At 38.2% G+C, this 13,339-nt stretch overlaps 1 protein-coding gene across 2 annotated transcripts in view; it reads left to right on the forward strand.

Annotated features, from left to right (window-relative positions):
- The window catches only part of LOC117292201 (testis-expressed protein 2-like), a 34,068-nt gene that overhangs the window by 4,495 nt on the left and 16,234 nt on the right, over nucleotides 1-13,339 (forward strand). For both annotated transcript variants that reach the window (XM_033774163.1, XM_033774164.1), the window contains exon 3: nucleotides 7,398-7,430. In XM_033774163.1, coding sequence (XP_033630054.1) covers nucleotides 7,398-7,430 — 33 coding nt within the window. The remainder of the gene's footprint in view (nucleotides 1-7,397; nucleotides 7,431-13,339) is intronic.

Genomic DNA, 13,339 nt, shown 5'->3' on the forward strand with positions numbered 1-13,339 from the left:
GTTGTCACCCATATAATTACACGTATATCGATGTGTGTTAGCACTGTATACTCGGTACTTAACCCGAGTTCTGTGAAAAAAAATCACAGGCATATTTTTTCTCCTGCACAGGAGGGTTTTATGTACAAAGTAAACTCATTCCAATGAAGGCTGTCTGAAATGTCCCATAATTGTAATGTGTTCATACATGTAGCTATAGTTGCCCTTCATGCTATAAGGTCTGAGCTAGCAAATCACTGGATGACAAAACACCAGATGTTCCATACAAGACTATTAAATATTATAGTCAAATTCCAAACATATGGCGGCTCTAACAAAATCAGAAAAAATTGATTAATAATACACATAATTATGTGGTTCAATAACAAGGGATGGGCTCTAATAGGTAATCCAATATTTTTATTTTAAATATGCTGAAAATGACCTATTGTATAGAAACTGTGGATGAAAGCAGCAGACTAAGGTCAACAGACTGTTTGTAAACAAGTGTTTACTCTGCTAAAAAGTTGTTTAAAGGCAGTGGACACTATTGGTTATTGCTCAAAATAATTATTAGCATAAAACCTTTCTTGGTGAAGAGTAATGGGGAGAGGTTGATGGTATAAAACATTGCGAGAAACGACTCCGTCTGAAGTGCCATAGTTTTCGAGAAAGAAGTAATTTTCCACGAGTTTGATTTCGAGACCTCAGATTTAGAACTTGAGGTCTCGAAATCAACCATCTAAACGCATACAACTTCATGTGACAAAGGTGTTTTTTTCTTTCATTATTATCTCGCAAGTTCGATGACCGATTGAGCTCAAACTTTCACAGGTTTGTTATGTTATATGCATGTTAAGATACACCAACTGTGAAGGCTAGTCTTTGACAGTTACCAATAGTGTCCACTGCCTTTAAAAAAACCTTTAAGAAATCAAGTTTCCTATTGAGACCTAGCCAAATAGCATGGAAACTTTAAAAATACTCTGGGTTCATTCTTTGACTAAAAATAATTTGTTCAATGATCGCACAGACTGTAAGAATGCCCGCAAGAATCGCATAAATCTCTTAGCTCTCATCGCTAACGGCCACTTCTGACTGTAATAAATTTCATGGCTTTGCTTACCATTACAGCAAAGAATCAGCGCTTAGGGAATTCTGTGCTTACATCGTGTATATTTCACGGGTTAGCAAACTTTCTTGTATGCATGCCTACTCCATGTAACTAGGCATTCTTTGCTAACACAGCTAACGTAGACATTCAGTGCTTGCACAGTAAGCAGAAATAGTGATCATGTGCGGAGAATTGGGCGGTAAGCAAAGCCATGAAATTGGACCCATGCCTTTGACAGATAGTTGGGATTGGGTTTATTGGGTCTGTTGTTGGGGCTCTAATATTTGATAGTTCAGACCATTTGAAAGGGATTGTGTTCACCCCCACCATGCTGTTTAAAACGGATCACTGGCAACACTTTACAGTGTCATGGTGCTAAGCGTGTGCGTACAATATGGTGTCAAAGAGGGTTTTTATAAGCAACGCTTTCATAAGTTTGGTTTCATTTTGATAAAAATTGCTTATTCGTTCTCAACTTCCTCTTTTCTTGCCTTGTCTGTCTCAATAAACAGGAAATCAAATCACTCAGTAGTTCTCAACGACCTCCGTAATCATTACGTAAACACACGGTAACCAATGAACAGGCCAATAAACAGGATGTTAGAGTAACGGGGTCGCGTTTGCTTTGACCTCTTAAAACCAAAGATATCGTTAACGCAGTGCTGTCTGAACGCAAGGGTTTTTTATTTTTACGACCACCCCCTGCTGCTCGTAGAAGTTAAACCGGTTCGGGTCTAACTTAGTACGCTGTCTGAACATTTGATATTTTTTCAAGAGCTAGCGATATAACTCTTGTTTTGGATCCAGCACCGTAACGGTGTTGAATTTGAACAATTTTTGGGAAATAGCAAAGAAAATCCAAAAATCTGTCTTAGTACTGTATATGAAATCATCCAGCAATATATTGAATGAAAAAAAATTCTGACTACTAGGTTCCAATTTCATAGAGCTATTTATAATGCAGCTAAGCACAACATAATATTGATGCTTACCAGAATAAGGGTACCAGCCAAATTACCATGTCACGTCATTCGCACAATCTGTGACTGGTATTCCTGCTTGAGTTGGCTTCGCAGCTCTCTTGACTCAGTTGATTTGAAGTATAACTGGATAAAGTCTAGCAATGGTACAATTTAATTTCCAATTTTGCAGCTTTGCATTTCAGTAACGTCGTTATATTCTCATGTGAAGGTTGTTTGAATGCAGAGAACAAATAGAAAATAGATTTCCTCTGTGGTAAAATTTTACATACTTTATATACATAATCGCACACTTTCTCTTTTCTTTGTAAAATTGCTAGCAACCTTCAGTTCAAGTAACGGATCTATTATACATATTTCTTTGCAAGTGCCTTGGAGCGCATTTAATTGATTTGAGTAAAAGTTCTTTTTTTCATGAAATACACACATTCTGGGCAGTCATAAAGATTGTCAAGATTTAAAATTACAATTTTTACATGATAGCTAGTTTGGAGGATGGGATAGATGTTAGTTTTGCAAAAAGAATATAATTTGTTTTTTTAACACAATACATTTGATGTGTATTACAGCACTGTATACTCGGGACTTTCTCGAGTTCTGTGAACAAAATTATTCAAATCAGTGGACAATTTTTCAGATTGAATTGGCCGTGTATAAATGCCAAAAATGTTACACTTTGTCACTATTTTTTAAAGAAAATGCATGATAAATAAAAAGACCAGTATTTTTGTTTAAACACCACTAGACTCTCTGGTAGTCCATTGACACATAAAATTGCTGCTCGTTAAACGGGTGTCTGCACTCTGCCTGTGCAGTAACAATCATGTGAAAATAATTTGTTAAAGGAGCACACTGCCTTTAGATTTGGCGCTTTGGTCTACCTACAAAAGGCGTTAGTTATAAAATAAATATGGCTGGAAAGATTATTTAAAAAGGAGAATATAGGGATTCCTATATCTTTGTGTGTGAAATAAGTTTTTAATTTTTTTTATTTCATGCAAGAATAAGGTCCGCTATTGTGCAGAATCAAAATGTTGACCCTGCAGAATGGCAGCCGCATGTTCTGCTGGTTGTATTTCCAGAGGCAAATGTTTTTTTTCTTTCACTATTACTAATCACAGCACCATCTGTAATGGCTACAACACTGTGGGTGCGTTCGATTAGCTTCCTTGGGTCGACCCCGGTGTGCTCATCCAAGTGGCGTATTTTATTTTTTCCAGGACGAACGTGGGCACTGATAATTACCTCACGCTCGTTTTGGAAAAGTCACCTATTTTTTTTCAGGACGAACGTGTGCAGATACATGTATTTACCCACGTTCCACCTGGCTAGCCCCAAGTGACCCGCTTGTGGATAGGGTCACTTGGGGCTGTCCCGAGGTGCTCTGACGTCACCACGAGAAGGGTCACGTGATGATGGGTATTTTTTTTTCCAGGTGGAACGTGGGTAAATATCTGCACACGTTCGGCCTGAAAAAAAATTGGCGACTTTTCAAGTACGAATATGGGGTAATTATCAGTGCCCACGTTTGTCCTTGAAAAAATAAATTACGCCACTTGGATTAGCACACAGGGGTTGACCCAGTGAAGCTAAACGAACCCACCCTTCTTGCTTTATAGCAAAGAAATTTACCCAGCATAATTTTCTGCTTTTACAGTTATATGAAATTGGGCCCTGTGATTAGATGGAAAAGTCATACTTCATATGCAGATGTTGAGCTTAACGAATACCTACAGTCAAAATGACAATCGCCTCGTCCTCCCAAAATAGCAATTACAAATGTACTGAGATAAAGAATATGGCCCAAAGTTCAGATCACAGCACTGGTGACCCGTGGGATTATTGCTAAGTACTAAACCCACTGGCCATTGGGATGGAAATAATTGCCTTCGTGTATTTTTGGAGCCGTGGTTTACCCTATGTAGCCGAAGCCTGTAGGGAAGACAGAAAACCCCCCATGAAACTCGTGAATGATGTGATGATATTGATCGAGGTTTAGCTTGAGTCGTGCAGCATTGATGTTTTTTAATAGTGGTCTGTTTCAGTAGTTTAATGATAGCGTTTCTATTTTAATGGCCGTACTTCAAAGAAATATTTTAGCAACATAAATTGAGACTGTTTTTCTAAAAAAGAGGGCTTTGAATTACATCATTAAAATTTTACTTTTTTAAGAGTTAAAGCAATTTATAAATCTTGTTTTCAATGTACACAATATCAATCAATTATAGTAGTTTTTATAGCGCCGGTAACAGTAAGCAAAATATGTTCAAATGCGCTCTGATAAAATCAATTTCACAAACAGTCAAATTTATTTTCTGTCTGTTCTTAAAAAATTCAAAATAATGAAATTTTGTTGTTCATCGGGAGATCTTGCATGTAGGTACTGCACTGGAAAATGATATTTAGTCAACACGCGAAAATGTTAACAAGTGAAGTGTGTACATTGTCCTTTATTGTCCCAGTTAGAATTTCTGTAAGATTTTGTCTGATTTTGTCTGATTTTGTCCTCGGTTGTATCAGACGACTGCGTTTCAGAACTTAAGGATTATTATTGTTTTTATGATATATTTCTTGTAATAAAACCAAGGATGCCTCGTAAGTGAACTTAGTCACTATAAAGACATTGGACACTATTGGTAGTTGTCAAAGACCAGTCTTCTCACTTGTTGTATCTCAACATATGCACAAAATAGCAAACCTGTGAAAATTTGAACTCAATTGGTCTGCGAGCTAATTATGGAAGAAAAAAACACCCTTGTCACACAAAGTTGTGTGCTTTCAGATGCTTGATTTCGGGACCTCAAAATCTAATTATGTGGTCTCGAAATCAAATTCAAATAGTTTTAGTTTGAAATTACTTCTTTCCTCGAAAACTACGTTACTTTCAGAGGGAGCCGTTTCTCACAATGTTTTATACTATCAACAGCTCGCCATTGCTTGTTACCAAGTAAGTTTTTATGCTTAATTATTTTGAGTAATTACCAATAGTGTCCACTGCCTTTAACTTGCATGCTCAGTGCTTGATTTGTGAACCAGTTCTACTCTTCCTCAATAAGTGTTACGTGTTCTACCAGTACCGAGTAGTACACATGACCTCAGCCTTTATGTCCCGTCCAAAGGACAAAGCAATTACAGTAAAGTGTATTGCCCAAGGACACATGTGCCAAGACCTGGATTCGAACCCATACTCAGCTGATCAGAAACACAAGAGCTTAAAAATCCAGTGCTCTAAACTGCTCGACCATGACACATTTGAACACTGATTAAAACGTCACGTCATTACTGAAATGAACTATATTTTATCACTCATACACATGTACATGTAGGTTTCGGATTGACCCCCCCACCCCCCCCCCCCCCCCTCCTCATAGTGTCATAATGTCAAATCATGTACTTCGTCATTTATACATATATATGGCCATGAAAAAAAGATTTCAAAATCTTAAGACTTTTAGACTTTTAAGACTTTTAGATTTTTAAAAGCCTGAGTTTTATTGTTGGGCAAGTGAACTTACGACTGCACAAGTCCGGTAGTCTTGTGGATTTCCACACTAAATCACAGTTGGTTTTTCTGGTGTCAAAGCCATTAATAAGAGTTACAGGTTATTAGGGAAAATTTACTCAGCTTTTCCAGAATATCGTTTCGTCTGAAATAATTCACTCCTTCTGTAAAATGTGGTGCATGGTTCAGTGTGTGTGACATTTTCGTATCATAATGTCTTTTGGCATCAGCCCAATGTCAAGTTTGAGAGCTAACCCTTTAGTGAATCTTTTCTAAGTTTGTGACACTTTGCCAAACTTTGTGTCTCTTGTATTTTAATAAGCCTTAAAGCCATTGGACACTTTCGGTAAACATTATCATGTAAGGCCCACACGTCGTGTATCACAACTTATATATGAAATTACAAATTTAGGCTAAAACGGTCATTGGAGTCGGGAGAAAATAACGGGAACACCCACCCTTGTTTCTGCACGTTTTGCCGTGTCATGACATGTGGTTAAAATAAATCTGTAATTCTCGATATCGAGAATTGATATTAATGTTTTCTCAAAAAGTAAAGCATTTCATGGAATAATATTTCAAGACAAGTCTGTCACCATTACCTTCTGTAAACCCTGTAAGAAATTTGTAAATCTGTTTTTTTTTGTTTTCTTTTTTCTGTTCCGAAAGTGTCCAATGGCTTTAAAGGCATTGGTATTTTGAGAAAGGGGTAATTTCCCTCTCAAATATTAAAGGACTTCTCTGAAGCATTTTATCACTATTACTTGTAGGCATCTGAAAGCACACAAATTTGTGCAACAAGGGCGTTTTTTCTTTCATTTTTCTCTTGCAACTTCAATTACCAATTGAGTCAAAATTTTCATATGCAAAAAAGCCAAATTATGGTCATCTTGTTTGCGCAGCTAGACAATCTTAAACGTGTATAATTTGGGGGAAAGCTGGTATCGAATGCCCCATTGAGGAAACCAGCTTAAAGGTCAAAGGTCCATATCCATCCTTTACTCATGCATGATGGTTCGAAAAGTTGGTATTTTGCGTCATTGACAAGCCTAAAAGTAAAGTCATGACGTCAAATTTTCAGGCTACTTTTTTTGCTTGGCAAATTATTTTCAAACAGTGAATTGTGGTTTTACTGCTCACTCTATGAAATTGATTCATCATTTCTCAGTTATCATTGTTATGTGGGTTTTAACCCAGAAAAATTTAGTTTAGAGGGACTTGGACCAACACCCACTGGAATAATGTATGCCGCTCTACTGGCTGAGCTATGCAGCTCTTTGTTAGCGGTCTTCCTATTCGTCAATATCTGTGTTCGGGGGTGCCAGTCACAACAAAGATATTAACTCATAGGGAGACCACATAGGGCTGAGTAGTTCAGTTGGTAGAGCCCCAGAACATTAATCTGGAGGTCGTTGGTTCAAGTCCCGGTCCGGTAAATTGTTCTTTGTTTAAGCCCAAATTATAATTTTTGTTTACCCATAGTCAGTGCCCAATTTCATGGCTCTGCTAACCGCCAAACTCTGCGCTTACCGTGAGCATTTTTCGCTTGCACAACAAGCAAAGAATCTCTGCCTTGTAGAATGCCTTGTAACTTTGAGTACGTAGCTTGACGTAAGCGCAGAATCCCTGCTTCCGTACGCGCTGATTTTTTGCTGACGGTAAGCAGAGCCATGAAATTGGGCCCTTGTTTCTCTTGTGGTTTATTACTTGTTGACATTTTCTCAGTTATGTGCACATTTGACATTTCATGCTCTCACCTCCACTATTTTTCCTCCCATTTTTCTCTTTTTTTGCATGTCATCTTCATTCATCTGTCACGCAGCTATTTGCCGATGAGGATGGCGCCAAGTCACAGGTGATTTACTTCATTTTCATTCTGCATGATTTTGTTTTGTGAATTGATACTTTTGTAGACTAGATTATATTACTGGTATGAAAAGTTTGGTTGTGAAAATTTAATGGACTAGAATGCTGTCTTGCGGTTGATCCATTGTTATGGGATCTGCAGGTCTTTTCGCAACCACTGACTGTTTTCTGTATGCATCGCCTGTTTTTCTGAAGCCAACCGCTAAAAGTGCATGAATTCAAAATAATAGTAATAATAGACCGTTTTTTGAATGGCGCTTTTCACGCCCGAGGGGTGTCTCAAAGCGCTTCCGACATTATTACCCCTGGTCACTGGGCCTTAAATCATTCCTTAAACCATCTCAGCTCCCTGGGGAGTATACAGCCTGTGCGCAATACATGCGCTACTCGGCTAAACCAATCACAAGAACCATCTCTTGTGTTTTGCTCAGGGACACAAGTGTCGTGACCGGAATTCGAACCCACACTCTGCTGAACAGAAGCAACAGAGCTTGAGTTCGGTGCTCTTGTCCACTCGGCCAAGACACCCCGTTGGCTGACAGCCTCGACCAAGCCTTATATAGCTAGCACATTATGACAAAATGCATGGTCACATTATTTCTTGTATTCTCACCTCACCTACCAACAAACTATTTCCAAAAAAGTAAAAGGTCACAGTCTTTTTCCTGAAGTTCATCACAAATAAAATAAAAACACTATCAGAAGGTTCCAAAGTAAGTTTTCTTTAGTTTTCTCCACAACTGATCAGTATTTACACCACTTTAAGGCAGATACTCCCAAGACATTCCTTAGAATGCCTTGAAGATGCGGTCGAGTTTGTCTATCCATCTTCATGCATGCCTGCACGTTCAAGAGCCACTGTACATTTTCCTCTCTGTGGTGACAATCTGTGCATACACGAAATGTTGATTCAGAATTCTCCTGGGTTGAATAAACAAAATATTCTCGCAAGACCTTTTCATCTACCGAGGCGGTTTTTCGTCTTTGAGTGAAAAGAAAGTTGTTGAAATTGTAAACTTGCACATTCTTGCAAGCAAAATATACTATATTTATTTTTTTCCTAAAGCTTTTTTTTCCGCCCCTAGTGGATGCACTAGAGAGAGTCAGTTGCGACTGTTACTGAAATTAAAGAAATATTGTATAATAATACTGTTGGGGCAATCGTCAATCGCCCCTTTTGTTTTGTTTTGTATTGAAATTAGCCATCCACAAAATTTGTAATGGAATTAAGTAAGGAATCAAAAGGTTTTGTTTTTGAAGATTAATGCATCAAACATCCCTGTTATGATAGCTGAATTTCTTCCTGAGCTTATAATACAAAACAACAAAGAAGACAATTTATGTGTTCTGGTTGTGTCTCTAGTAATGTTAAACAATAAAATAAACGTGCATCATTTTTCTGTCATCTTTTTTTGTTCCACGAAATCCAACATTGTTGCAGAACGTAAAATCCTATCTATAGCCCATTAATTGATTCCCTAAAAAAAAATGTAATGTTTGCCACTTATTTTAATTGCTTTCTCAAAGTCATACAATATTCATGTAAATCAAAAAATGAAACATGTTTTTTCTCTTCTCATCTTTTGTCTCTGAAATCCATCCTTGTTGCAGAGCGTAAAATTCTATCTATAGCGATCACTCATAAAGATTACCCATGAATTAAAACTCCCTTTCTAAATATTATTAGCAGAGTATACACATGCTCAACATGTCATGTGCCACTTCTTTTAATTGCTTTCCCAAAGTCATACAATATTTAGGCGCGAGGCCATCAGAGCAATTAACCTTAATTCTAGTCTCCGAACAAGCAGTCAGTTTAAATACAGTATAAACAAAGGTAGTCTTCGTATCAGCAGGGGGACCGTAATGCTTGGATAATTAGGATACGCTATGTAAATGTCAGAGCCCTCCAGCTGAGTGAGAGAGAGAGAGAGTAGGGGGGGGGGGCTCTTGGAGGATGAGTAGGGGTGTAGGGTGACATTTGTAATTCACCCTGATCTAGGAAAAGCCAAGACGTATCAATATGTGGAAAGAGTTTTTTTTGTGTTTGAGTAAGGAATTTGACACAGGGCCATGATGTCGGATGGGATTAGCTGAAGTGGCCAAGATTAACATTCAGTGGTGGTGTTCAGAGATTCTACTCATTTGATCTGCTGCCGGAAGCTTCAATATGTGGAAATAAGTTTTGTTTTTTTTTCCGTCTGGGAGAAATAGAATTTTACACAGGGCCACGATTTCGGGTGGGATTAGCTAAAGTGGCCAAGATTAAATTCAGAGATACTACTCGATTGATCAGTTTGCTGGAAGCTTTGGTTAAACGAGTTCCAAAATATAAAGATGTGAGCAACCTGTATGGAGACCATGTAACCCCATGACATCCCTTTTTAAACAAAAGAGCCACAGAGCATGGACGTTCTGGCAGGCACAGTATGTACATAACTCAAGGGAAAAAATAATTTAATCTGATATTTTATGGAGAACTATCAACTTTTGATATAAGTCAAACGTGGCACATCGTAAAACTTGTTCATCTGTTAATTTTTTAATCGATCAATCAACATTTATTTTCATATATTATAAATCAAAACAAACAACTTAGTTAGCAGAGACTGAAATTGTATGGAGGCATGTTCCATAAAAGCAAAAGCTTGTAGGTCGGGATGGCTTATTCAAAACAAAACAAGGATAAAAGTATTTAAGTAATACTAAAACTAAGGGAAGTAAAGGGTAGCAACGGTCGTTTAAAACCGGCAGGGTCGGGGTTTGTTACTTTATGCTTATGTTGGGATACACCAAGTGAGAAGACTGGTCTTTGACAATTACCAAACATGTTCAGTGCCTTTAAGAATGAGGAAAACACAACCATTTGCTCTTTTACTCAAATTTGTCAGCTCTTTCAAACTTGCCTCTTATCCGGATTGCATTCGTACAGATTAACATGTAGTATACATTTCAAGAGTAACTCATATACTGTATGCATTGATTGGAATTAATATAACCCAATTGGATCAATCAGGCAACCTAGTTCTGGAAAATTTGACCTTTTACAGTATTTGGCAAAATAAGCGTAACGGAGCATGTTCACATAATCACGCCAATGTGGCAAGACATTCCCTTTAGTTAGACTGCTCTGTATGGTGTGCACTTTAAGCCGCTCTTCTTGTTTCATTGTCCGCATCTTTACTGTGCATAATTGGTGCTTATCCATTGTCTGGCAGCATTGTATAAACTGGGCCAGTTTCACAGCTCTGTGTGCCGCAGAATTGTGCGATTTCAAGGTTATTGTGCCAAATTTCAGCTCTAGCTGTGCGTATTTGAAGAATGCTTTTTAATGTTACCACCTCTGCAGCAGTCAACTCTACTCCGTTCATAAGGAACACTTTGATTAAGAGCCATTTTTCAAACGGTAATTTTAAGGCCATGTCACACACAAGGCAGTTTACAGGAACCAGTTATAGACAATCTCCGAGAAGAAAATCAATGTGGCGATCAGTATGCTCTGATCATCTACATAAGCAGCATCCAGCAACAGAGTCCAGCATCCTCCTGAAGACAATCAGATCATTTTCTCTGAGACAGTAAGATGCAGTTAATTAGGGGAGGTTTGCGGTAGCGCCATGTATATCTCTTTTGAGTAATGTTGGTTCTGAAAAGAACCAGTGGTTGACAACTCAATGTTTCGATCAGTATGCTGTGATCATCTACATAAGCAGCATCCAGCAACAGAGTACAGCATCCTCCTGAAGACACTCAGAGCATAATAATTGAAACATTGAGTTGTCAACCAACGGTTCTTTTCAGAACCAGCACTATTTGGAAGTGGAAGTGTCGTGGCCGAGCGGTTAAGAGCACCGAATTCAAACTCTGGTGTTTCTGATCAGCAGAGTGTGGGTTCGAATCCCCAGCCGTGACACCTGTGTCCTTAAGCAAGACACTTAACCATTGCTTCGTCCTTCGGATGGGGCATAAAGCCGTTGGTCCCATGTGTTGTGTAACGCATGTAAAAGAACCCAGTGCACTTTTCGAAAAGAGAAGGGGTTCACTCCGGTGTTCCTGGCTGTGGCTGCTGTAGCACCTTGTAAACCCTTATAAGGTGCTAAATAATTGGGTCTCAAAATTCATCACTGCAATTACCTATCTTTCTGAAAGTTTGTACTCAGTGTCTTGAGTACCTTATTTGGTAGATACGTGCGCTATATAAGACTTCGATATTATTATTATTACTATTTAAAAGAGATTTACACATAGTGCTACTGCAAACCTTACCAATTCATACTGCCACCATACAAAACTTCAAATCAGTGAGAAACTAACTCGCTGTAGAACCAATGGTTTCATTTTGAATGCAGTGGAGTTGCTTGCTTCAAACTTGCATGGCGTGACCTTGATTGTTCCAGAGGAAATGATATTTATGAAAATTGACTCTGAATGTATCTTCTTGGAAACTACCTAGAACTTCCCTACAAATCATCCCATGTGACACGGCCTTTGGTAACAGGAAGTACACGTTGCTGCACTAGCCTACTGAGATTTGAAGCGTGGTTAAGTGCTTCTAGGAACAAAAATCTTGACTCGAGAAGTCAACAAAATTAATTTAAATATTCTAAAAATACTGATTTTTAATTTAAAAGACAAAAAGCTGTCTGCAGTTTTCAGAATTATGGCTAATATCACGGCTAGCAGTTACCAGTGGCTTGACCAGACATTTCTACTGGTATGGGGAGGGATTGAGGCAGGGGCAAAGACATAAATTGAGGGGCTTTTTTAATGTATCGAACCATTCATACTAGTGTATTTCTAACAATCTCATTTGGAGGCAAGAGGGGAGTTTCAACCCTCATCCACCCATCTGGTTACATTACTGCCCACTACTAAGCTATCTTCACTCTCGCCAGAAATTATGTGCAAACCTTTGACACATGGAATTCTGCAGTACACAGAGCGTGAAATTGGGCTTCAACCCAGGTCAAAATTCTAGTTGAACCTAGTTAACTGGTGTCAACTGGTTCAACTGGATAGTGACCAAACTCGTCCATTTTCCATATTAACCAACTGGTTTGGACTAGGTTTAACTGAGTTCAACTAGGTTGAAATTATAAACCAGTAGGTTTCTGTCCATTTTCCATATTAAACCAACTGGTATTAACTGTGTTTAACTAGTTTATCAACTGGTTTTCAACTAGTTCCAGTTAAACCCAGTTTAACTAGGTTCAACTGGAATTTTGACCTAGGAATTCAGTCTAATTCCAATGATTTCCTTGGTAAAGTTAAAAGACAAAATATTACTAGTTTGTACATATTGCATTATGTGCATAGTATTTGTTGTTTCAGGAATTCCTTCATTTGTCTATTTCAGTTGTCTAGTGCTACCCTATCTAATCCGATTCAGCAATGTGATTCCCACTGTCTGCAGATGGTATTAGATTAACCCCATTTCTGAATAAATAATAGGACATGATTCACGATTCATTCACATACTAAACGTGATAGGTGAATATTATGTTGGATTTATCTGGCTCTGTTCTGGGCTGGGCCAAATTCAAAGAGCTGATGGGCCCAATTTCATAGCGCAGCTTTTAAACAACTAATTTTGTGCTTACTATGCAATTTCCATTTCATTGCGCTGCTAACCGTTAGCACCTGTCCTGAAAAGCCATGCGCTAACCTTCCGACGTTTTACTGTATGAAAGTTTATAATATAAACTAATTATGAACATGCATGCTGGCTGTCTAAATTGTCCAGCTAACCTATGAAATACGCTTTTAAAAGCTCAAACAAATCTTTCTGCTATATATATTGTAGCTGGCCTAAAAAATTTGCCTTACCATTAAGCAGCGCTATGAAATTGGCCCTGGTTCAGGTGGATATTAGAGATAAATCTTTTCTGCACGCCATGT

The sequence above is a fragment of the Asterias rubens genome, chromosome 7 (genome assembly GCF_902459465.1).
Source record: "Asterias rubens chromosome 7, eAstRub1.3, whole genome shotgun sequence".
NCBI lineage: Eukaryota > Metazoa > Echinodermata > Asteroidea > Forcipulatida > Asteriidae > Asterias > Asterias rubens.